Source organism: Megascapheus bottae, chromosome 2 (assembly GCF_031878675.1).
Source record: "Megascapheus bottae isolate mThoBot1 chromosome 2, mThoBot2.hap1, whole genome shotgun sequence".
Lineage (NCBI taxonomy): Eukaryota > Metazoa > Chordata > Mammalia > Rodentia > Geomyidae > Megascapheus > Megascapheus bottae.
The window spans coordinates 1,837,250-1,863,913 of record NC_143510.1 but is presented as its reverse complement, the minus strand read 5'-3'; the positions used below and the strand labels follow the sequence as shown (position 1 = coordinate 1,863,913).

General features: G+C 45.3%; 1 protein-coding gene across 1 annotated transcript; it reads left to right on the top strand.

The window, feature by feature from the left end:
* The first annotated feature begins 6,111 nt into the window (after window positions 1-6,111).
* Window positions 6,112-25,935, top strand: Sinhcaf (SIN3-HDAC complex associated factor). Its single transcript, XM_090319298.1, has 6 exons — window positions 6,112-6,199; window positions 17,149-17,297; window positions 19,927-20,026; window positions 21,148-21,274; window positions 22,387-22,537; window positions 24,033-25,935. The coding sequence occupies exons 2-6, from the start codon at window positions 17,170-17,172 to the stop codon at window positions 24,190-24,192; spliced, it is 666 nt and encodes a 221-aa protein (XP_090175424.1). The 5' UTR covers window positions 6,112-6,199; window positions 17,149-17,169; the 3' UTR covers window positions 24,193-25,935.
* Window positions 25,936-26,664: the final 729 nt, after the last annotated feature.

Genomic DNA, 26,664 nt, shown 5'->3' with positions numbered 1-26,664 from the left:
GAGTGCCAAAACACAAAGCTTATAATTTACAAGTCATACCCACATGTCACTTAAAATGCAAACCTAAAACTAGAAATGAAACCTTAAGAAAACACCAACCCAGATAAATAAATCATATGACAAAATGGAGAAAGCTTGGGAGCTGGTACTCAAGGTTACATTGTGTACATTTCAATTAACAGCCAGGCAGGACTTCACCATAGCGAACTTTCAGAGCAAGCTTCTGGTCCCTTCTGCATCAGAAAACATTTTTTTTTTTTTTTGCCAGTGCTGGGGCTTGAACTCAAGGCCTGGGCACTATCCTTGGGCTTTCCCAAGGTTAGAGCTCTATCACTTGAGCCACAGCACCACTTTCGGCTTTTTCTGTATATGTGGTACTGAGGAATTGAACCCAGGGCTTCATGCATTCTAAGCAAGCACTCTACCACTAGGCCATGCTCCCAGCCCCCCCCCCCCAAAAAAAATCCTCTTGTTCTCCCACTCTTTTTCTTTCTGTCTATGAATGTTTACCCTATAAAAGTCAGTGTGATACTTTCACTGAAATTAGTTTTTGTGTGTGTCTAGATAACTGGGACTTGAATCTTTTTATTTTATTCAAGGCTGGCACTTCCAGCCATAGCTTCACTTCTGGCTTTTTTGCTGGTAAATTGGAGATAAGGGTCTCACAGACTTTCCTGCCCAGGCTGTCTTCAAACCAGAATACTCAGATCTCAGCCTCCTGAGTAGTTGGGGTTGAAGGCATAACTGACTTGGCTCACAGACCTTTGAGAAATATATACCTATGAAAGCTTGGTGACCAAGCTTATCAGCCCAGACTAATTAGAAGCACCCTAAGTTTGAGGCCAGCTTGGACCACATAGTGAGACCCTAGCTCAAATGAAAACTTCAAAAAGTAAGCCAGGAGCAGGTAACTCATACCTGTAATCTTGGCTATACAGGAGGCTGAGATCTGAGGATTGCAGTTCAAAGTCACCCTGAGCAGATAAGTGCAAGAGAGTCTTTATTGCCAATAAACTACAAAAAAAAAAAAATCCAGGAGAAATGGAGCTGTGGATTAACTGGTAAAAAGACTCTGTGTCGGTGTGTGTGTGTAGCTTCTTGGTAGAACACTTGCCTACCATTAGAAAGGCCATGGGTTTGAACCCCAGTATTGAAAAGGAAGAGCAAAAGAAAAGGATGGGGAATAAAGTGCTGAGCACAGGTGGCTCACGTCTGTATTCCTAGCAATCCAGGGGGCTGAGATCTGAGGATCACAGTTCAAAGTCCAGGCAGGAAAGTTCCTGGGAGTCATTTCCAATTAACCACTCAAAAACTTTAAGTTCCACTGTGGCTCAATCGGTAGAGCACTTGAGCATAAAGAGGTTCAGGGACAGTGCTCAGGCCCTTAGTTCAAGCCCTACAACCAAAAAAAGGAAGGAAGGAAGGAAGGAAGGAAGGAAGGAAGGAAGGAAGGAAGGAAGGAAGGAAGGAAAGAAGGAAGGAAGGAAACAAGCAAGCACAACTGACAAAAAAAAAAAGAAAGAAAGAAAGAGAAAAGGAAAGGAAAAAGAAAGAAAAAGAATATCAGAACTGGGTCCTAGCTACTTAGGAGGCTGAAGTCTAAGGATCATAGTTCAAAGCCAGTCCAGGCAGAAAAGTTCACATGACTCACTGCCAACTAGCAAAAGAAACAAACAAGCAAAAACAGCCAGAGTGGAGCTGTGACTCAAGTGGTAAGAGTGCCAGCCTTGAGCAGAAAAGCCAAGCAAGCATGAAGCCCTCAGTTCAAGCCCCAGTACCAGCACCACCACACACAGAGAATAATAATAATTCCTTTAAAGAGCAGATGAGTGCTTAGGTGAATCAGGGGTCTTGTTGTTTCTACTTCTAATACAAATGTGCCAGGCTTAACATCTTTCCCTTAGAAAAGCCAGAGAGTTAGTGGGGGGTAGAAATGGGGATATGGTCTCTTGGTCAAGGATCTATTGCATTGATATTTATTTTGCCAGCCCTGGGGCTTAAACACAAGGCCTGGGTACTGTCCCTGAGTTGTTTTTTTTTTTTTTTTTTTTTTTTTTTTCTCAAGGCTGGTACTCTACCACTTGAGCCACAGAGCCATTTCGGCTTTTTCCAGTTTATGTGGTACTGAGCCCAGAGCTTCATGAATGCTAGGCAAACACTCTACCACTAAGCCACATTCCCAGCCTCACAATGATATTAAATATAAAAGGTTGATTGAAGAAACGAAGCACTGATGGCTCCAGCCTGTAATCATAGCTATTCAGGAGGCTGAGATCTGAGGACTGAGGTTCAAAAACCAACACAGGCAGAAAAGTCTGTGACACTCTTGTCTCCAATTAATCACTAGAAAGGCCAGAAGTGGAGCAGGGGTTCAAGTAGTAGAATGCTAGCCTTGAGCACGAAAGCTCAGGGACAGTGCCCAAGCCCTGAGTTCAAGGCCCAGGACCAGCACAGATACACACACAGATATACATATACACACACACACACACACACACACACACACACACACACACAGTGATTCACCTTACACACACATCATCTTACACCCACACACAAATACATACACATACTCAGCATCAAATTATTTGGCTAAGAAGCGGAGATCTCACCAAATCCTCAGGTAAGAAACATACTTTAGGTGGTGGTGTGGTCAATCTTGTTCAACCACATTCCTGTCATCAGCTCTTTACTTCACAGTCTCCATCCCAGATCAATTTATTCTTTTCCTTTGGAAGCATAAACAGCCTAATCTAGCACTCTGGTTTTGTCGGAGGAATTCCAGAAAGTCAAAGCAATTTCTGTATCCTGTCATGTATCTGAAGGATTTGCAAGTAGGTACAACACGGACAAAAATGAGTGTGATCTTCAAAGGAAAAAGAGAGAAGGGGCACCCTTGTAGGGTAGCTCGTAGGCAAACAATAATCTGAATAGCTTGTTTTCATTCATTGGAGCTGTTTCTGTGTTAACATTTCAGGTGCACATGTTACCATGTCTGTGTCACCTTTTGCTGTATAGTTCACTCCATCTACCTAAAGCTTAAACTACATGTCAGGCTGCATCAGCCAGACTCTTGGATTTGAATTCTACAAAAGATAACTCTTATGCCAGGTGTTGATGGCATCATACTTGTAATCTTAACTACTCAAGAGGCTGAGATCTGAGGATTGTGGCTCAAAGCCAGACTGGGCAAGAAAGTCCCTGAGATTCTTTTAATGTATTTATTTATTTTGGGTGGGTCTTGGGGGTTGAACTCTAGGCTGGGGCACTATCCCTGAGTTCTTCAGTTCAAGGTTAGCACTTCTATCACTTTGAGCCATAGTGCCACTTCCAGATTTCTGGTGGCTAATTGGATACAATGCTCATGAACTTTGGTGCCCAAGCTGGCTTTGAACGGCAATCGTCAGATCTCAGCCTCTTGAGTAGCTAGGATTATAAGTATGAGCCACTGGTGAGTATCTTCTCTGAATTTTTTTTTTTTTTTGCCAGTCCTGGAACTGGAACTAAGGGCCTCACCACTGTTCCTGTGCTACTTTTTGCTCAAGGCTAGTGCTCTACCACTTGAACCACCGTGCCACTTCTAGCCTTTTCTGTGTATGTGGTACTGAAGAATCAAACTCAGGGCTTCATGCAGGCTAGGCAAGCACTCTACCTCTAAACCACATTCCCAGTCATTCCTGAGATTCTTATCTCCAATGCACTACCAGAAAACAGGAAATGGAGCTGTGTCTCAAAGTGGTAGACTTAGAGCCTTGAGCAAAAAGTTCAAGCCTCACAAGCAACAACAACAAAAAAGCAATTCTGATGCCAGGTGCTGGTAGCTCATGCTTGTAATCCTAACTACTCAGGAGGCTGAGATTTGATGACTGGGGTTCAAAGCCAGCTCAGGCCGGAAAGTTTATGAGACTCTTATAACCAATTAATTACTCAGAAAAAAAAATCCAAAACTGGTGCTGAACACAAGCAGTCTACCCGAGGGCTTGCCCTAGGATTGGCAATAAAAGAAAGAAAGAAAGAGGGAGAGAAAAAAACAATTCTGATTATATATGTGAACTTTCCAATACGGTGAATAGTTGTGAATCATTTAACACATATTTATCAGGCATCTGCATCTGAACGTTGGAATTCAGAGATTAGATAGGTCCTGGTACGGAGCTAGAACCCACTGCCTGTATATTGTCCTTTATATTTTTTTACTCAAGGCTGGTGTTCTACCAATTGAGCCAAAGCTTCACTTTCAGCTTTTGGCTAATTAATTGGAGATAAGTGTTTCACAGCCTTTCTTGTTTGGGCTGGCTTTGAACTGTGGCCTTCATTTTCTTTTTTTTCCTGTTGTGGAGCTTGAACTCAGGACCTGGGCTGTACCCCTGAGTCTCTCTGTGCTCAAGGCTAGCTCTCTATGTGGTCTTCATTTCTTAGCCTCCTGAGTAGTTAGAATTCCAGGTGTGAGCCAGCAATGTATTTAAGGTAACTCATAAAGGAGCTACTAACCCAAGCATGGTTTTCAAGCAAGAACATTAACAAAAGAACCTTTTGAATGCATCTCGTTGTTCAAAAATAGCAGGTGGGAGCTGGGAATGTGGCTTAGTGGTAGAGTTCTTGCCTAGCATGCATGAAGCCCTGGGTTCCATTCCTCAATACCACATAAACAAAAAAAGCCAGAAGTGGCAATGTGGCTCAAGTGGTAGAGTGCTAGCCTTGAGCAAAAGAAGCTCAGGGATGGTGCCCAGGCCCTGAGTTCAAGACCCAGGACTGGCTATGAATGACTGAATGAATAAATAAATAAAAAATGACCTAAGTAAACAAATAAAATTACCCAATTTTATTTATTTCTGAACTGTAGTTTGAGATCAGAGGAAATCTTGTTATATAGTTTGATCTCATGTGCACTTGCTTGCATTCAGGGTCTGTTGCTCTTGGTTAGTATTTTCCACTTCACCTCAAGTGCTCTACCACTGGAGCCACACCTCCATGACCAGCTTTTTGGTGGTTATCGGAGATGAGTCCCAGGCTAACTTCAAACTGTAGTCCTCAAATTAGTTTCTTTGTTGATACTAGGGATGGAACACAGGACATTGCACTTGCTAGACAAGCGCTTTGCCATTGAGCTATATCCCTATTTTCTATTTAAATCCCTTTTGTTTGTTGACCTGGATTTGAAGCAGCCATACTTGTCAGCAGATGATCTAATGTTATGGTTGATTTTCACACTTTGGTAGCTTGGGATCAATATTCAATTTCTGGGAAAAAAACATTCTTCTCTTTGGGTCCCTCTTCATCCCCAATTTTTGTCTTCTGGAGTTAAATAAATGTGCAATGTTTAATAGTTATTTGTATTTTTCATTTGCGACCTTCCACTTGAGTTTTGCTTTCTCCCCCCTGGGTCTAGACTTGCTTCTATTCTCCGAGGGAAAGTGTGCACTCCACTAACTCCCGAGTTCACCAGCGAGTGGAATGGTCTGTGGGGGAGTAGAGGAGCCCTTTACGGGTACCTGGAGGAGGTGTGCGGGGGGGGGGGGTCCGGCTTACTGGTTATGCAGTGGTTACTCTTTCAAGAAAGCCTTTGGGGGCGGGGGGAAGGCAGGGTGGAGAAAAACACGGGCACTGGAACCGGTGCAGCCCCCGTCCCAGGCCCAGGGCCACAAAGGCCGCTTCCAGAAGGACCTGTCCCGTGAGCGCGCGCCCTAAGCACCTGGAGGGGTGGGGGAGCGCCCCCCTCCCCCGGCTGACCTTTCCGCCGTCGCCGCCGCGCCACACCCCCGCCGCGGCGGCCCGCGGCCGCGAGGCGTTTGTTTGTGGGACGTCCGCCGTAGTAAGCAGTCCCCGCCCCGCGTCTCCCCCTCGCCGCCTCGTTTCCCGCGCCCAGGCGCGGCTCCCCTTAAAAGGACAATGGAGGGCTCGGGAGCGCGCACGCCCGCTGGCCCGCCGGGCGTTCTCCCCTCCCCGCCCCGGACGCGCGCGCGCCCGTATGCAAATGAGCTCGATTCAAGAGAATTTGGTCCCGGCGGCGGCGCAGGCGCACTGGGAAAGCGGAATCTACACCTTCCCGGCCAGCGGTAGCAACTGCAGAACTGCAGGAGACAATCTTTCTAGACAAGGCGGTTGGCGGCGGGGGAGCGGGCGCTTGCGGGAGGTCGGCAGGGCGGTGCGGGGGCCACCTCGGGGACGTCACTGCGCGTGGGTCGGCCGCTGGGGAAAGGTGAGTGACTCGGAACGTTACTTTAGCGGTGCCAACTTGTCCGCGTGAAGGGTTGATCTCGGAGCGATCTGGTTCTTCCTCCCCCTCCCCCATCCGTCCACACGCACACCCACAGGAAGTTTTGTCGTGGAGGTGGCATCGCGGCGCGCGTTGGGTGCGTGACCCCGGAGCCCGGGTCTTTTGTGCACGCGTTTGAATGTGTTCGGTACCGGGGCGGGTTCGTGAGGTAAACCGAAAGTCTGGGGCCGCGGCGGGCGGCCACGCCGAAGGTGACAATGACTCCCGGCCGCAGGGTCCGGTCGGGAGGCGCGGGCGGCCGCGGGGCGGGGTGTCCGGGCGGGGAGGCCGCGTGCCTGGCTCCCCGCGTGGCGGACTTCTCCCTGCAGCGGTGCCGGGGAGCTGACGCGGGGGGGACGGACAATGAACGCCGCCTTGCAGGAAACTTGCAAAGTTGCGGGCCTCGGGAAGTAGGGGCCGGCGCGTGTCGGGGTGCGGGGCCCGGGTGCGGGGTCGGGCCGCCCGCCGCGCACGCTGCCGCGGCGCTGGCCCGGCTCGGGGGCGATGCGGATGCGACAATGCGGCCGGCACGCGGTGGCCCTCCGCGGCCACGCGCGCGGGGCCGGGCCGCCCGGGGCGGGGGGCTCCGGGCGCGGCACCCCCTCCCCAAGTTTGGCCGGCGGCCCAGGGCTCACCTGTAGCCTCGGCGCGGCGCCCTGGCGATGGCGCCGGCGGAGCGGAGCTCCCGACCGAGGCCGGAGCGAGCGAACTCCAGAGGAAGGGCACGACTGGGGCTCGCCCGCCGCGCGTTGGCGGGCGTGTGCGGGCGTGCGGCGGGTGTCGGTGCCCGCCGGCCGCCGCGGAGCACGTGCTCCCGGGGCCCCGGCCCGCGGCGGGGCGGGCGCGGGGCTCGGCCCGCAGGACAATGTGATTTGCAGATGATGGCGTCTCGCCAGTTTAAAAGCCCGAGTGGAGAAGTCGCCGGCCCCGCCCGTCCCCCCCTCGCCCCGCCCGCCCGGACGCGGACAACTTCGGTGAACGCGCCGGGGAGCGGGGTCGGCCGCCCGGGACGCCGGGACCCCTGCGGGGTGTCGACCGGTGCCCCCGCCCCGCTCCCCCACCGTCCCCGGGGCCGCACGTACGCAGCGCCCGGGCGGGTGGAAAACAAAGAGCGGCGAGCGCCCGAGCCGGCCGGGGGGGCGGCCGCGGACCCCGAAGTTCGGGCGACTTCGGGGAGGGGCTTTTGTCCCCCGAGCCCTGGTGGAGGAAACTTCGGCGCGGGCGTGGGGTGAGGCGGCTGCAAAGGCGAGCGCCCCCCGCACTGCCGTCTCGGCCGCACCGGGCGGAAAGGGGGGGACCGGGACCAGGGGGCCGGCGACCGCGGCCCCGGCCGCCCGCGGCCCCGGGTGGGTGTCTGGGAGGTCCGTGGATTCGTCTTTGAAGTCGAACTGTTGCCATGTTTGAATTACGTCAGGGCAAAGCCATGAGGAGGAACAAGCCCCGGCCGGCCGCGCGGCGTGTGGGGGGCGCGGCCTGCGGGCGGCGCCGCGGGGGGCGGGGCGGGGCTCGGGGGGGCGGCGGCGGGGACCCCCGGCGCCCCGGGCCCGCGGCCCGCCGCGCAGCCTCACTGCGCCCCCCCGTTCCCGAAGTTTCTTAAGTTGCTATTGTGGAGATGCGCGGGGGCTTCCGGGTGCGTGAGCCAGGTGAGGTCGCGTTTCTCTCCGGACGCGGCGGCCCGCGCCCCCCCCGTGTCCCCCCGTGTCCCCCCCGTCCCCTCCCACACGTCGTGTGGTCGTTCTCAGCGCGACGCCTCGCTCGCCAGCCGTCCCCCAGCTCTCCGGCGGCCCGCGGGGGTCGCCGCGGGGCTTTCTGGCGGGAGGGCGATCCGAGTGTTTGGATCTTCCCGGGGAAACCAGCCGGGGTGGCGCTGGCGGCCGCTTCTCTCCCCGAAAAGCCCCGCGGGGAAGTTTGGGGCTCCCGCCCGTCCTGAGGAAGTGAGAGCCGGGGGCGCCGCGCCCGGGAAAGGCAGGCGGTGTGGATTCGGGAGGTGGCGGCGGGGCCGCTCGTCCTGTAACGAGGACCCCAGTGGACTTGTGCTGGCGGCTCGGCTTTCCGCTGCTTGCAGGCACTGGAGAATCCAGGAGGTGCCGTCCTGCCAACCGCTTTGCCGCAGCGATCCTTCGGCAGCCCCCCATCCTCCTTTTTCACCTAGTCCGAAGCATGAAGACAACCCTTTGCTTAGCCTGATTCTTTGAATAATTCAGATGAATGTGACCTTGTCACCAACAGGCTTGCTGAAATCGCCTGCTTTTTTTAAACCGAAGTTTGCTAGACTTGAAAAGTCTTTTTAAATAATTGATTGCTGCAAAACCCAACACGGTTTTTTAAGTTGCCTCATCTATGGAAGGGCTGGAGGCAAAGGCTGCTGGTATTTAAACGAGTTATATGATAATTTGGAAAGGGGATTTTTATTCTTTTGCTTAAGGTTATGCCAGACTCGGTGTTTGATCACTTTTCTCTGCTTTTTATCTTACGATTAGCTCGAGGAAGCATAAATTTAGGGGTTGAGAGGAAGTTGCTTCGGGTTATGGCTACCCAAGAAGGCTAGCTTCGCCCCGTTCCTTTGAGCTAGTTGACCTTCTGGTTACCCCTCCTAGGTTTTCTTTTCAAGCTTTTCGTTTTGTTTTATATGTGGCCCCAGGCTCAGCTCAAAAATTATGCTGGTTTGACACATGGATGCTTCTTTGGTATTTGGGGTTTGCCTACGGTCTAGACATCTGATAAGCAGCACTCATCTGTTGATACTCTCCCCTCGTTCTGTGTTTAAATCAACTTAAGATGTTTTGCCACTCCAAGAAAACAGAATTCATACAAGTTGTTGAAATCTATTTTTTCCCATTTTTATTAAGTAAACACATTCCTTTCAAGTTTCGTTGACCAAATCAGAGAAATGCAACTAGAATTAGTACATTTCTGAAGTGAATTGAAAGAACCTGTCAAGAAAAACTTAAGAACCTTGATTTTTTTTTTTTTCCCTTTGGGTAATTCTGGGTCCTGTATTTAAAAGGTACCTTGCAAGTATACAGATTCTTCATTTTCCTTCCCTATCCTGTTATTGCAAGAATTTCAGGATCCTGGAAAATTTCAGACACAACATGTAGAGTGAAATGTTTTTGTTTTTAGATGATGTTAGAATGGTTTATCAAAATGAATGATTTGGAAAGACACAAAGACAGGAACTTAATCCACTGGCTTCTTTTCTGTTGCATTTGTAGGAGGTTGGGCTTAGAAAGTTCTAGAAGAAATGTATAATGCCATCCATGTGTTTGGAACCTGTATGGTTAGCAATAAGGCCGTGAGAAACATTGATGGAACTTAAACTGTGGTCTTGTATTCATGTCAGCAAAGTGATTATGAATGACTTCACAAGTAAAATTAAGTAACTACACATGTAAAAGTTTTTCAGCGGGGAAAGTTTTAGCTGACTTGAAACCTAAACCAGTGTTATAAATGGCTGTTAAGATGACACATGAGGGGCCGGGAGTTTGGCCTAGTGGTTAAAGTGCTTGCCTAGCATGCATGAAGACCCGGGTTCGACTCCTCGGTACCACATACATAGAAAAAAGCCAGAAGTGGTGCTGAGGCTCAAGTGGTAGAGCTCTAGCCTTGAGAAAGTCCAAGGACAGTGTTCAGGCCCTGAGCTCAAGCCCAGGACTGGCAAAAAAAAAAAAAAAAAAAAGATGACACATTAATGCATTTATTTACCAGGCACATAGTATGTTGCTTTAGAAGTAATCTCATTTTCTCTTCCCCCAAAATGATAGGGAAGCTTTGCACTGGTGGCTCTCACCTGTAATCCCGAGATCTGAGAGTCCTGGTTTGAAGCCAGCCAGGCAAGAAAGCCTGTGAGACTTATATCCAACAAACTACTCAGAAAAAAAAGTGGAACTGTGGCTTAAGTTGTAGAGCACTAACTAGACTTGAGTCAAAGAAAAGTCTCGGGCCCTAAGTGCAAACTCCATTTTAGGAGGGCAGTTTGAAACCAGATGGCAGACAAATCCAGGAGATTCTTTCTTTCCAGTTAACAAGAAAAAAGCTGGACATGGGGGTGTGGCTCAAATGGTAACATGCCACTAACCAATTCTGTTTCAACCATTTTTACATTGTTTTAAAAAGTTCCTGATTTACCCTCTGAAGTTTTCTGGAGGATTTAAGTTGAAATTTTGAAAATACTTTGGTCTCACTAGTTTCTCATTGTATCTGCAAGTAAAGTTTGTAGCATTAGGAAAATAATCTGGAAATTGAGTTCAGAAGAAAGGTAGGGTTGTTTTTTTTGGGGGGGGGTGGTAGTAAGTCTTGGGACTTGAGCTCTGGGCCTGGGCACTGTCCTTGAGATTTTCAGCTCAAGGGTAGGGCTCTAATCTCAAGGACTTTCTTGCCTGGGCAGGCTTTGAACTGTGATCTAGAGATCTCAGTCTTCTGAATAATTTAGGATTACAGGGGTGAGCCACCAGCACCTGTTGGAGATTTTCTTTTTCTACCAGGAATATGAAGGATACAGGTACATTAGGAATTACTGGTTCAAATGTAATGGATAAAATAGTTATTTCCACTTACTGTAAGCTTCTTCACTTACTGTAATAGTCATCTGATTTGATGTTATTTTAACTTGGTTAATGTTAGTACATACTGAATTGGAGAGACTTCCCCTGACCCATCCCAAATCTGACATTGTACCACGTGAGCCACAGTTCCACCTCTCGCTCTTGGCTTGTTAATTGTAGATAAGAGCCTCAATGAGTTTTGTCCCTGGTCTGGCATTAGATCTCGGCCTCTGAGTAGCCTCTGACTATAGAGTATAAGCTACCAGCGCCCGTTTTGAAGTAACTCATTTTGAGACTAATTTCTCCCTTTATTTGAAACTAAATCTCCTCTCCCCACTCCTTCAAATAACACAAACTATTTTCTACCAGTTATGAAACTAGAGTACCATTCATTCATTTGCTTCTTCTGTAGTAATTCATTTGCTATGAATTTCCAGGAAATCTATACATCTTTATATCAGTTGTATACATGTGAGATATAGGTGTGTGTGTGTATATATATATATGCATATACATATATATATATATATATATATATACTCAACTTGTACTATCCCTTGAGCTTTTTTTTTTTTTTTTTTTTGCCAGTCCTGGGCCTTGAACTCAGGGCCTGAGCACTGTCCTTGGGCTTTCTCAAGGTTAGAGCTGTACTACTTGAGCCACAGCACCACTTTTTTCTATGTATATGATACTGAGGAATCGAACCTGGGTCTTCGTTGCATGCTAGGCAAGCACTCTACCAGTAGGCCAAAGTCGTGGCCCTCCTCGAGGTTTTTTTGTTCAGGACTAGCATTCTACCTCTGGAACCACAGCTCCCCTTCTAGCTTTTTGGTGGTTGAGTGGAGATAAGAATCCCATGAACTTTCCTGACTGGGCTGGCTTCAAGCTGTGATCCTGCAATCTCACCCTCCTAATAGCTAGACTTACAGGTATGAGTCATTGGTGCCGTCTACATCTCTCACTTGTTTTTCTACAGAAGCCCAGAGACAAAATGTTCAAAAAAATAACTCCTTTAAAACATCCCATGCTTTTCTTCCCTCTTGATCGTGGGTACTGGTTCCCATTCCTGCCTTTTAGATTCATCTCGGCTATCCCAATTCTTTTTCCGTGGTTAGCAGATTCCACCTGTTTCTGTGGACCGTGTAGCTACCACCTGGCTGTAATCTAAGACTTATTTCCTCTAACAGGTTAGTAACCCCTGCAACGGCTATTGAAATAACCTAGGAGATAAAACAGTAAATAAATAAGTGAAGTCAGATCAGTGTTCTAAGAAAGGACTGGAAAACGTTGCAAGATAATTTAATTTTGCAGGCTGAGAAAATAGAGAGGTAGCAGTCTCTACAGAAATATCAGCCAAAGGACCTCATTAAGGCAGCAACAAACTTAATGTTTTATAGCATTCTGGAGCAGCCAAGAAAAACTGCCTTTAGTTCTTTTCCAAGAAATTTACTTATTCTCCTGAAGCTAGATTTGATACTTCATGGAGAGAGAAGGAAGAGAATAATTGACTTTCAGACTTACTAATTTCCTTAAAATTTAAAGTTGATATTCTAAAGGTGATATACAGAGGGATTCCAGTTACATAAGTCAGGTAAAGAGTACATTTCTTTTTGGACAGTGTCACCCCTCCCCTTGCTCTCTCCCAGTTTTCTCCTCCCATTCCCACCCTTAAGTTGTATTATATATGGTTCATAATTAATTTGTTTTTGTGCTCTTATTAGGGTTGAACTTAGGCCTTCTGCATTGACCTTTCAAGATTTTTGCTCTACCACTTAAGGCACAGCTCCACTTCTGGCTTTTTTTTCTTTCTGGTTAATTGGAGATTAAGAGTCAACGAATTTTCCTGCCTGGGCTGGGATTAAGTCATGATCCTCAGATGTCTGACTCCTGAGTAGCTAGGACTACAGGCATGAGTCACTAGTATTTGGTAGTCATATATATTTGGGGAAAAAGGGACACATTGAATCAAGAGTTGTATCCTGAGAAGTACCAGTAAGGGTATTGTTAACTTTGGCAAATTAACTGCCCAAACAGAAAGCAAAATGTACATTGAAAAAAATTGCCAGCTGGGCACCAGCTCATGGACAGGGCTGGGAGTGTGCCTAGCGGTAAAGTGTTTGCCTAGCATACAAGAAGACCTGGGTTTGATTCCTCGGTACTACACATATAGAAAAAAGCCAGAAGTGGTGCTGTGGCTCAAGTGGTAGAGCCTCTAGCCTTGAGAAAGCTCAAGTACAGTGCTCAGACCCTGATTTTAAGTCCTGGGACTGGCAAAAACAAAACAAAAAGCCTGTCATCTGGCTTATACCTGTAATTTTGCCTATCTTCGAGCACAAAAGCTCAGGCTCAGTGACTGCCCTGGCCCTGAGCTCAAATCCAAGTAACTGCTGTACTTGCACATGCGTGTGCGCATGCACACACAAATTGTCACAGCTGACCACCTGCCATGTTCTAGTATTTCACAGGTTTTCAAAAGTCAGGAGGCCAGGAGTTTGGACTAGTGGTAGAGTGCTTGCTTAGCATGCACAAAGACCTGAGTTCAATTCCTTGGTACCACATACATTGAAAAAGCCAGAAGTGGTGCTGAGGCTCAAGTGGTAGAGCTCTAGCCTTGAGAAAGCCCAAGGACAGTGCTCAGGAGCTGAGTTCAAGGACCAGGAGTGGCAAAAAAAAAAATGAAAAATTTAAAAAAGTCAGAATTCATCCCTGTGATAAGATGATAAAGGAGGCACATGGTGAAGTTTGGGTCAGATTGGATGTCAATGCCCTAGTCTTAACATTGTTACCTTGGAAGTGGACACAGTACCCTGACTTCAAACCCCAGAAAGGGCAGGAAAACAAACAATACATGGTGGTATTTTCATGCACTTCAGAAAAAGTGAGATTTCATCTCAAAATATTACCAAGGGACAAATGAACTTTTCTTTTTTTTTTGCCAGTCCTGAGCTCAGGGCCTGAGCACTGTCCTTGGACTTTCTTAAGACTAGCGCTCTACCGCTTGAGCCTCAGCACCACTTCCAGCTTTTTTTTTCTACATATGTGGTACCAAGGAATCGAGCCCGGGTCTTCATGCATGCTAGGCAAGCACTTTAACCACTAGGCCAAATTCCCAGCCCCACAAATGAACTTCTTTTTTTTTTTTTTTTTTTTTTGCCAGTCCTGGGCTTGGGCTCAGGGCCTGAGCACTGTCCTTGGACTTTCTCAAGGCTAGCACTCTACCACGTGAGCCTCAGCACCACTTCCGGCTTTTTGCTATGTATGTGGTACCAAGGAATCGAACCCAGGTCTGCGTGCATGCTAGGCAAGCACTCTACCACTAGGCCAAACTCCTGGCCCTTTTTTTTTTTTTTTTTTTTTTTTGCCAGTCCTGGGCTTGAGCTCAGAGCCTGAGCTCTGTCCTTGGACTTTCTCAAGGCTAGAGCTCTACCACTTGAGCCTCAGCACCACTTCCGGCTTTTTTCTATGTATGTGGTACAGAGAAATCAAACCCAGGCCTTTGTGCATGCTAGGCAAGCACTCTACCACTAGGCCAAACTCTCGGCCCCTGAACTAATTTATTTCTAAGAAGTAGAAGTGGACTTGGCCTCCACTTAACCACCATCACATTGTGTACTGCTCATTATTCCTGCCTGTATACAAGCAAATACATAAATCCAAAGAACTGTGACCCTTTTAACTTTGTCACCCATTGGAATCATTCCTGAACTCAAGGCCTTACTCATTGCTCTTACCTGCCTTTTTCACTCAAGGCTGGCACTCTACTACTGGAGCCATACCTCCACTTCCTGCTTTTTGCTGGTTCACTGGAGAAAAGTTTGAGACTTTTTTTTTTTTGGTCTGTCAGGAGATTTGAGCTCTGGGCCTGGGTGCTGTCCCTGAGCTCTTCAGCTCAAGGCTAGGGGCTCAACCACATGACCAGTGCCACTTGTGGTTTTTCTGGTGGATAAAGATAAAAGTCTCATGGACTTTCATGAGTAGGATGGCTTTGGACCATGATAGTCTGATCTCAGCCTCCTGAGTAGCTAAGATTATAGGCTGAAATTTATTGTTATTATTTTTTATTATTTGTGCTGGTCCTGGGACTTGAACTCAGGGCTTGGGTACTGTTTTATTGCTCTTACTCTTTGAGCTGCCATAGTTCCACTTCTGGCTTTTTGGTCGATTTTCCTGTCTGGCTTTTCCAACTTGGATCCTCCGATCGCAGCTTCATGATTAGCTAGGATTACTGATAAGAGCCTCTGCTGCAACACCTTCCACCCCATATCTAGAATTTTGAATGCTGGCAAGTAGGCAGACAGGAGCAGGTGAAAAGAAATAATACTATTACTCATGGCTCTTTATAAGTGCTGATAAAGCAAGTTTCATTGTTGGGAAATAATTGCAAGCAAGTGACATAGCAGCAGAAAAATACAAAACACTCAGTTCTATTGACCCTTTGTGAAGAATGTTAGAGAGTATTGCTCTGGTTACATGGTTGGTATGGACCAGATCCTGTACCTACAAGGTGATTAAAGAATGTGTGATTGACTAAATCACTCAGGGATTCCCAGAGCATGTGAGCACACCTGCTTTGTCATGTTTATTTCTTCCTTTTCCCATCCTGTTATTTCAAGGTCTGTTCAAAGCTGAATGCCAGTGGTTGATATCTTTCATCCTAGCTACTCAGGAGGCTGAGATCAGAGAGTCAAGGTCTGAAGCCAGCTTGGGCAAAAAATTCCATGAAGACTCTTACCTCCAGTTGAACTGGAAGTGGAGCTGTGTCTTAAAGACAGTGTTGAGGTCCTGAGTTCAAGTCCCAGTACTGTCAATAAATGTCACAAAATATGGGGCAGAGTATACACATACTCACACAGGGTTGTTCTATTTCCTGGTTAGAGCTTAAATTCAGCATAGTTATCTTTTTTTTTTTTTTTAATTGGTTGTGGGGTTTGAACTCTGTGCCTGAGCACTGTCCCTAAGCTCTTCAGCTCAAAGCTAACACTAGTACTTTGAGCCACAACGCCACTTCTGGTTTTCTGGTGGTTAATTGGAGATTCATCAACTTTTCAAAAATGCTTGGGCTGGCTTTCAACTGCAATCCTCAGGTCTGAGCCTCCTAAGTAGCTAGGGGTTAATATTTGTAGTAGGTTTGTAATACTCAACTTTAGGTTTCAAAATGTTCAAAAAGTATTTTTGTGTTGTTTTGGTGGTTAGTTTAGCTAGGTTTTCCCTGTGTGTATCAGGATTCCCCCAACCCCCACCTTCATAAGAAGCTTGCCTAGCACAGCTACATAGAAAAAAATTCAATGATGTTCCTTGCGTTCTTTGTCATTTATATTATGTTATACTCGGTATACTTAGATGTTTTGAATTAAGTTAACATAGATATCATGTCTATTCTCTGCCTTCACAATCTCATTAAGTTAGAATTGGATTGGCCCTATTTATAGATGACAGTGTAGACTTAATTATTGAATTGCACTAGTGGCCTTGCTGCTGCCTCCTTCTGTCTCCCCACAAACAAAAACATTGAAGAACAACACTTGGTTAACAGTTGTCACATTTAAAAAAGGAAACTTCAGACTTCAGATTTTGATTAGTTATTTGCTATTAAAATCTTTTAAGATTATTTTGCAAAGCATCTGTCCTGTGTATGTGTCTGTGTGCCACTATCAGGGCCGCACCTCCCATTAGCACTCCAGGCTGGTGCTCTACCACTGCTCTGCTTCATGCTTTTTTTCTGGTCAATTGGAACTTTTTCTGCCTGAGCTGGACCCTTATTCTCGGATCTCAGCTTACTGGATGCCATCTCAAGCTTTTTTTTTTTTTTGCCAGTCCTAGGGCTGAAACTCGGCACATAGATGCTGTCTGGAGCCTTTTGGCTCCAGGCTAGCACTCTTATCACTGTAGTCACAGTACCACTTCCCTATTTTCTTGTGGTTAATTGGAGACAAGAATGTCATAGACTTTCCTGCCTCTGCTGGCTTTGGCTTCCATCTTAGGAATCTTAGCTTCCTGAGTAGCGAGGATTACAGGTGTGAGCCACCAGCACCCAGCAAGAACTTTTTTTTTAGAAAACAGATTTCGGAACTAGGGAAAAAGCTCAGTGGTAGAGTGCCCTTCCATGTCCATCCTGGTTCTGCCTCCATCTCTACAAGAGAACAAAGCAAGACAAAAAACATACTTTGTATTTTCAGTTTTCTCTTCTGTGTACATGTACCACTAGACACGAAGAATGGAGGGAAATCTAGAGGGTGTTCCTAGATCCTGCATGTTTGACTTGGTCAGGAAGCACCATGGTGCTTAGGGGTGGTATGGTTACTTGGTAAAGCCTTCAATAAAGTTGTGTCCATTTCCGTGATTTTACAGACTTTTCACCTAGAAGAAAAGATGTTTGGTTTTCACAAGCCAAAGATGTACCGCAGTATAGAGGGCTGCTGTATTTGCAGAGCTAAGTCGTCAAGTTCTCGATTCACTGACAGCAAACGCTATGAGAAAGATTTCCAGAGCTGCTTTGGGTAAGATCGGTTGGTGTGTCTGTCATTCTCTTTTATTGTTTATTTTTTTATTTTTTATTTTGCCAGTGCTGGGCTTGAGCTCAGGGCCTGAGCACTGTCCTTGGACTTTCTCAAGGCTAGAGCTCTACCACTTGAGCCTCAGCTCCACTTCCAGCATTTTTTTCTATGTATGTGGTACCGAGGAATCGAACCCAGGTATTTGTGCATGCTAGGCAAGCACTCTACCAGTAGGCCAAACTCCTGGCCTTATTGTTGTTTATTTTTTTTGCAGGTCCTAGAACTTAAACTCGGGGACTGGGTTTTGTACCTGAGTGTCTTAGTGCTCAAGGCAAGTGCTCTGTCACTTGAGCCACAGCACTACCTCCAGCTTTTTTGAGTAGTCTGTTGGAGATAAGAGAGTCATGGGGACTTTTCTGCCCAAGGCTGGCTTTGAACTGAGATGAAGTTCCTAATCTTAGAAGGAAACTAAATAGTATTTATTGCCTGCATTTTTTGTGTATATGCTGATCCTGGGACTTGAACTCTGGGCTGGGTGTTGTTCCTGGGCTCCTCAAGGTTAGCCCGATGCCACTTGAGCCACTGTGCCACTTCTGCCTTTTTCTTTGTTCAAGCTGGCTTCAAACCATGACCCTCAGATCTCAGCCTCCTGAATAGCTAGTATCACAGGTATGAGCCATTCACACTGCGCTTCCCCAGGCTTTTTGCTCAAGGCTAGTACTCATCAGTTTACCTACAGCTCCACTTCTGGCTTTTTGTTGCTTAACTGGAGACAAGAGTTTCATGAACTTTCCTGACAAAGCTGCCTTGGAACCAAACTCTGAATCAGCCTCCTGAGTGGCTTCCTAGCCAGTTGTGAGCCAGTGGAAGGTCAATATGATCCTTTTGCTAATTTCACTGGAAGTAGAGGATTTTACATTTTTTTCCTCTAATAGCTGCCCCAGAAGTTTGTTTTTTTTTTCCTGCTGTCTTTTTAAACAGTAGAGATACATTTTAACCTAACTTGCCAAGGAACATAGTGTTAGTGTTCTTTCCTGAAATTATCAGGGTACTCAGGCCTGCATCTATCTTACTTCTACTCAATAAAATGGAATTTATTTTCCCACGATTTTCTGGCTTTAAAAAAAAATTAATGAAGTTTAATGTGGAGTTCATGTCCTATGTTAGAAATTAATTTTGCTTGGTCATTTTTTGTTTTGTTTTATGCGAGTACTGGGGCCACACGTACTGTCACTCAATTTTTTCAGCTCAATGTTGGCATGCTACCACTGGAGCTACACTTCTGTTTCTGGCTTTTTTTTTTTTTCTGGATAATTGAAATAAGAGTGTCACAGACTTTTCTGCCTGTGTTGGTTTTGAACCTAATTCCTCAGCTCTCAGCTTCCTAAGTAGGACTGCAAGCATAAGCCACCACTGACTGTCTTATTGGTCATTTCTTATTCATTGTAGAAGTTACTGTAACATAATTATTTAGAAGGTTGATATTTAGAAGGTTGACAGTCTCCATCCTACCATGTACATCTTTGCAAATTGCATTTTTCTTCAATTCATATGTATTTTTCAAAGATTTAAGAATAGTTTTTGGTGTCTGGTATTGTTTTTTTTTTTTTCCTCTCTCCACAGCTATAATTACTTTAAAATGTTCAAAAATCCTCTAGCATTATGCAACTGTAATATCATGACACATTATGTTTAATTCTTTTTTTTTTTTTTTTTTTTTTTTTTTTTGCCAGTCCTGGGCTTGAGCTCAGGGCCTGAGCACTGTCCTTGGACTTTCTCAAGGCTAGAGCTCTTCCACTTGAGCCTCAGCACCACTTCCGGCTTTTTTTTTCTATGTATGTGGTACCAAGGAATCAAACCCGGGTCTTTGTGCATGCTAGGCAAGCACTTTAACCACTAGGCCAAACTCCTGGCCCCTGTTTAGTTCTTTTTTATGCCAGTCTTGGGGCTTGTAGTTAGGGTGTGGGTGCTGTTCAAGGACAGCACCATACTACTTAGCCAGAACTTCATTTCTGGCTTTTTGATGGTTAATTAGAAATGAGAATCTCATGAACTTTCCTGCTCAGCAGAGTTTTAACCTTGATCCTCAGCTCTCAGCTTCCTGAGTAGCTAGGATTACAGGAATGCGCCACTAGCAACTGGTTGTATTTTTACTTTCAGAATGACATTTTGTTACTTAACTCAATGCAGCAGATGTTCATGCTAAGAAAGATTTGACTGTATTCTCTAAAACCACTGTGACTAGAATCTCTTGTAGGTCCCAAAGTTTTACTGTTTAAGTAACACATTATTATTTTGTGTGTATGTGTGTAATTTTTCTGTTTATAGGGTATTTGAGGAATCGAACCCAAGTCTTCATGTATGCTAGGCAAGCACTCTACCACTAAGCCAGATTCCCAGCTTCTGATCTTTATTTTTAAACTAACAGATCAAAATAGAATTAGTTATTGGTCCTGTTAGAGGCTAGTTATATTTCTAAGATAGAGCAGAGAAACAATGGGACAAGATTATGTAGTATGATGAGAAATTGCATCTTGAGAGTATGGATGGATAGATCGTTTTCTGGGAAAAGTGTACTTGCATGCATTCTTAAAGGTGAAGGAGCCTGATCTAGGTTTGCTTTCTTTATCAGGTTGCATGAAACCCGTTCAGGAGACATCTGCAATGCCTGTGTTTTGCTTGTCAAAAGATGGAAGAAATTACCAGCCGGGTCAAAAAAGAACTGGAATCATGTTAGTTCATCTTTTTTCACAATTCTGCTTTTATGTATCCATATACCTTTTTCCTTTTTCTCTGGGTGTGTTAGTATTGGGGCTTGAAGTCAGTCTCTATCTCCTCCCCCCACCCCCCTTTGTCAGTCCTAGGGCTTGAACTCAGGGCCTGGGCACTGTCCTCGAGCTTTCTCAAGGCTAGTGTTCTGCCACTTGAGCCACAGCACTACTTTTCTGCATAGGTGGTACCAAAGAATCCAACCCTGGTCTTCATGCATGCTAGGTGAGCCCTCTACCACTCGGCCACACTCCTAGTCTAGTGTCTCACTCTTACTAGACATTTTTGTTCCTGGCTGGCACTGGCACTTAACCACTCTAGCATGGCCATTTGCTGGATGATTACAAATCGAGTCTTGAACACTTGTTCTGCTCTCTGGCTTTGAGCGAGGATCAGATCTCAGTTCTGAATAACCAGACTTATAAGTGAAAGCCACCTGTAAAGAATAAAAAATAGTAGATGTGATTTATTGTCTCATATGATATGGTTAAAATATACTTCAACTCTCAAGCTGTCTCCTTCCTTCTTCCCTCCCTCATTTGCGCTACTACTGAGGCTTGAACTCAGGGCCAGGATGCTGACCTTTAGCTTTTTTTGCTCAAGACTGAGCCACTATCATTTTGGCACTCAGTTGAATGTAAGTACTTAGCCTGGTGCTAGTGGCTCACACCTATAATCCAAGCTACTCAAAAGGCTGAGATCCAATGATCTTGGTTGAAAGCCAGCCTGGACAGGAAATTCCGGAAAGTCCATGAGACTTAACTACAAGGGAAACAAAAGAAACACTGTGACTAAGTAAAGCCTTAGCCTTGAGCAAAAGAACTCAAGGACAGTGCCTAGGTCCGGAGTTCAAGCCTCGTGACCAACAAAACATAGAAAGTATTTCAAGGACTTTCTTTCCTGGGGCTGTCTTGGAGCTGGAATTCTCATATCTTACCCTTCTGATTATAGTCTTGGCACTGTGCCTCAAGCACTCTTTTAGTATAAAACTATGCTTCTAAAATAGAAATAGGCCTGAACCAAAGAGATATATACACTGGTATCAGTGCTTAAGTGACATTAAATATTCAGTATTTTCTTCCAGGTGGTAGATGCCAGAGCAGGTCCCAGCCTAAAGACTACCTTGAAACCAAAGAAAGTGAAAACTTTATCTGGAAACAGGATAAAAAGCAACCAGATCAGTAAACTGCAGAAGGAATTTAAACGTCACAGTAAGTTTGGAACATTGTTACTGAGTGGTTTTCCAGATTATTTCTGGTTGTTGGTGGTGAATACTATATACAGTAACTTTCTTCTTTGTTTTTCCCTCTTTGTCAGGGCTGAGGACTGAACATGCTAGGAACCAGTTATGCCCTCATCTCCTTACTGTTGCTGCTTCCCTTTTCCCCCCACTTGGTACTGAGCCTTGTGTATTCTCATTGCTTGCTTGCTCATGATTGGTGTTCAACCACGAGCCACACCTTCAGCCTGCTTTTTTTTTTTTTTCCTTTTTTTAACTGGTTGTTTTGGAGTTGAGTGTCTTCCATGCTTTTCTTCATGGGCTGGCTTTGAACTGCAGTCCTTCAGCTCTCAGCCTCTTTAGTAGCCAGGACACCCATCTAGGAACTAAGGTCTTAACACAGAGTTCATTGCTTAAAATGCATTGTGCCTTCTCCTTCATGAATCTGAAACAAAAGGCCAAAGCATTTCCCCTGCTAAACTGACCTGTGGAGGAAGAATTGGCTAAATGTGTATAGCAGTGACAGATTGATAACTGTGAGGTGCTGTGTAAAGAAATAGGATTAGGGGCTGGGTGTTTGGCCTAGTGGTAGAATGCTTGCCTAGCATGCACGAAGACCCAGGTTTGATTCCTCAGTACCACATACATAGGTAAAAAACAAAACAAAACAAAGCAAAAAACAGAAGTAGTGCTGTGGCTCAAATGGTAGATTGCTAACCTTGAGTAAAAAGCTCCTCAAGGGACAGTGCTTAGGCCCTGAGTTCAAGCCCTAGGACTAGTCAAAGCAAAGAAAAAAGTATTTGTTGGGATGTTTCAGCCCCTGTAGTGGCTCTTACATATAATGAAATGGAAATCATTCCTTTTTTTTTTTTTTGCCTGTCCTGGGCTTGAGCTCAGGGCCTGAGCACTGTCCTTGGACTTTCTCAAGGCTAGAGCTCTACCACTTGAGCCTCAGCACCACTTCTGGCTTTTTTCTATGTATGTGGTACCGAGGAATTGAACCCGGGTCTCCATGCATGCTAGGCAAGCACTTGAACCACTAGGCCAAACTCCCGGCCATAAACCATTCCTTTTTTATTTACTTATTTTTTTTTTTTATTGCAGATTCTGATGCTCACAGTACCACGTCAAGTGCCTCCCCAGCTCAGTCTCCTTGTTACAGTAACCAATCAGATGATGGCTCAGATACAGAGATGGCTTCTGGCTCTAGCAGAACACCAGTTTTTTCGTTTTTAGATCTTACATACTGGAAAAGGTGAGAATAACAGATGTCACATGCTCACAGAGACTTGTTACACGGTGTGTCATAGGGAGGAGTCAGAAATATTGCTAGGGGCTGAGAGTGTGGCCTAGTAGTAAAATGCTTGCCTGTCATTCACAAAGTCCTGGATTCTGTTCCTTGGTCCAACGTACACAGAAAAAGTCAGAAATGGCCCTGTGGCTCAAGTGGCAGAGTACTAACCTTGAGTGCAAGGTATCCAAGGACAGGGCCCAAGCCCTAAGTTCAAGCCTCGGGACTGGACCCCCCCCCCCAAAAATGCTAGGCTATGATCCAGAACATGGAATAAATATGGAAGAATTCCACTTGAATTCTTTTTTCACACCAAATACAAGTATCAATTACATGGGTATTGAAGTAGAAAACAAGCCTGTTACACATGGCTGAGATAGACGCTGAGATACGACCATGATAGGTCAAAGCCCATCTAAATAGGAATGTCTATGAGACTTTGGGGGGGGGGATCATGGAGGGTTTGAACTCAGCCTGTGCACTGTTCCTGAGCTCTTTAGCTCAAGGCTTCCACCCTACCCTTGAGCCAAGCCCCAATTCCCATTTTCTAGAGGTTAATTGGAGATAAGTCTCAGGTCTTTTTGTGCCCAGGCTGGCTTTGAACTTTGATCCTCAGATCTTAGGCTCCTGAGTAGCTAGGATTACAGGCATGAGCTACTGAAGCTCCTGGCTTATGAGACGCTTATATCCAATCAACTAACAGAAACCAAAAGTAGTGTTATGGCTCAAAGTGGTAGAGCACTAGCCTTGAGCAATGGAGATAGTGCCCAGGTCCTGAGTCAAGCCCCATAATCAACCAAAAAAAAAGGTACCAGTGGCTCAGTCCTGTAATCCTGGCTTCTCAGGAGGCTATGATCTGAGGATCACAGTTCAGAGTCAGCCTGGGCAGAAAAATCTGTAAGACTAATCTTCAATAAACTACTTAAAGCTGAAATGGAGCTATGGCTCAAGTAGTAGAATGCTAACCTTGAGCAGAAAGAAGCTCAGGGACAGCAGCCAGGCCCTGAGTTCAAGCCCTAGGAATAAAGGAAAGGGGAAAAAAATGACTCAGAATGGTGGGGATGGGAAAGCTCATACCTATAATCCTAGCCACTGTGGGTTTGAAAGTACCTGAGACTCTTACGTCTAATTTACAGCGAACAAGCTGAAAGTGGACTTGTGGCTTGGGTGTTAAGAGTGCTAGTCTCATACACAAAAGCTCAGGAACAATGCCCAGGCCCTGACTCCAAGCCCCAGGGTTAGCACAGAAATAGCTCATTAAATAAGAACAGGTTCAAAAGTTTCTCTAATTATGGAAATAGCAATCTCAGTTTCCTATCATGTGAGAGTTGGTAAGATGGTGGAAAGTGAATCTTTCGTCATGTTGGACTAGTTAAATTGTGAGTAGGTTTCCTTTGCTTCCTTCCTTTATTTTTGTTTTGTTTTTGCTTTATTCGAATTTTTTTCTTTGTCCTTTTAGACAGAAAATATGTTGTGGGATCATCTATAAAGGCCGATTTGGAGAAGTTCTCATCGACACCCATCTCTTCAAGCCTTGCTGCAGCAATAAGAAAGCAGGCACTGACAAGCCGGAGGAGCCGGGGCCAGAGCCTCTGCCCATCTCCACTCAGGAATGGTGACTGAGACCCACGCAGAAGCCATCGAAAGTTTGCAGAGACCACAGCAACCAACTGACCCTCTCTTCTTTTGAACTTGGAACCCTGCTATTCTGCCAAAAGACATTTTCTAGATAGTTTTTTTTTTTTAATCGTTTTTCTTTTCCCTCCCCAGTCCCACAAACTCTGAAGCCAGTGTCTACTTACTACAAGGAAGAAAAAAGTGTACATAATATTTAAGATGCTGAGTATTTCATAGGAAAGCTGAATGCTGCTGTAAAGTGCTCTTTAAGTCTTTTTTTTTTTTTAAATCCCCTTCTAATGAATAAAATTAGGGGAAATTCAGGGGACAGAGATGGGATTTGTTGTATGCTAAACTGTATGTAGTTTTAGTCTTTCTCTATTGAGAAGCCGTGGTTGGGGACATTTTCTTCGATGGCTGGATACACTTATTTTCCCTCCTGATTCTCCATTTGTGACGTGGCCTGCCCCTAGATAGAGGTGGCTGTGCTTGGTAACTTCGGAATACTTAGGTCTTGCCACATGGTTTTGATGATTCAAACCTATACTACTGATGATTAAGCAGGACAGTGAGCTTTGGGATGCAAGATACTTGATAGAGGAGGCCTAATACACAGGAAGCTTGACTTAGACATCCCGTCTTTTGTTACCTCTCATCATTAATATGGGATAAAGGTTTTAATTTGTGTATAAATCTGAAAGCAGAATCCAACTGCCTCGTGGAAATGTAGGGTAGGCGAGATCCTGTCTGAACTGGTACCAAAGCGTTACCTCCCGGCAGAGAACACAAACTTTGACTATAAATATTCATCTGAATACAAGGTGCAAGTTCTTCAGGACAGCATGGAACAAAGGTGAATGCTATTCAGGGCGCGTTTCTTTGAGGGCTTGCCCAGTGGGAGTGATTGATGTTGCTTGTGTTACGTGGATGGTCCTTGTCTTCCTGAAATGTGCACAATTCAGTTTTCGCTCTGGATTGCTTCCACTGACCTTTGTGAAGGTTTTATCTATACAGGTTTTGTCTATAGCATTTGGCTTGTTTTAACCTATAAGGGTTGTTTTTGTTTTTCACTATTTAAAGTAAAATTTATTAGACAAAAGGGCATGTGTTAATGCTATAGTAGGTTGATTTGGGGTTCAGATTTTTCTTTTTTGAATGGGACTTGTAGAACTACAAGGTAAATTGAAGTTGGAGGTCTCGATTCTCATATCCTCTCTTATTATGGGGGCACTGGTGGTGTAGGTCTATAACGTTAGCTACTCAGGAGGCTAGTATCTGAGAATTGCAGTTCAAAGCCAGGCTGGGCAAAAAAGAGCCTCTTATCTCTAGTTAACCAGCAAAAAAGTCAGAAGTGGAGGTAAAACTCAAGTGGAAGAGTGCCATCCTTAAGAGAAAGTTAATGAGTTAATGGAGTGTTCTGCCCCTGAGTTGGAATCTCGGTATCTGTTTTGTTTTTTGTTTTTTTAAATAGCCTCTCTTTACTTGAACCCAGTCCAAAGTCTTCTCGTTGCTTCTTTTCAACAAGTTTAGGAAAAGGAAAAGCTCTGGTTGAACTTTTCCATGATTAGGAGTGGAGCCTTTCATCTTTCCTGCCTGTATAATAATCCGACTCGGATTTTGTAAAACTGGCTTTGAAGCCAGGTGCTGGTGGTTTGCTGAGATCGGAGGAAGGATTGAAGTTCAAAGCCAGCCTGGGCAACGGAAGTCCATGAGATTTTTACCTCCAATTAACTGCCCCCCCCCCCCCCCAAAAAAAAAAAGCTAAGGGACAGCCTTGTCCTGGTAATATTAGCTACTCAGGACACTGAGATCTGACGATTTGGGTTCAAAGCCAGCCCAGGAAGGAAAGTCTGTCTAATTAAACAGCAAAAGAGTTGTGGCTTAAATGGGAGAGCACTGAGCACCAGTCTTCAGCGGGAAAAAAAAAAAAAGCTGAGGAACAGCATCTAAATTGAAATCTCAGGGTCAGCACCAAAAGAAAGCAAGCTAAGGGACAGCGTGTAGTCCTGATTTCAAGCCCTAAGACCTGTGTACACACACATGCACACACCACCTGGTATCAGAATACAGAGAGAGCTAGTTTTACGGGGGATCCTATAATAGTTTTACAATTCTTAATCTAAACTTTTCTTTTGCAAAAAAGAAAACCCTACATGCTACAAGCCACTGTAGACATGCAATGCCCAGTGAGTTATGTCTGCTCTGCCTTTGAGTCCAGCCATCGTCTTCCTCCTGAGTTGTTTGGAAGTGGTTTTTTTTGTTTTTTGTTTTGTACATTTGGCTGCAGTATTGGTGGTAGGATATACTATAATGTTGATCATCTCAACTTCTGTATTTATTTATTTATTACTAGACCTCAACCACAGTCTTCTTTCCCCCTTCCCACCTCTCTTTGCCTGTAGGATGTTTGGTATTGTAGTCATGCACTTTGTATTAATATATTAGAAATCTACAAAATCTGTTTTGTACTTTTT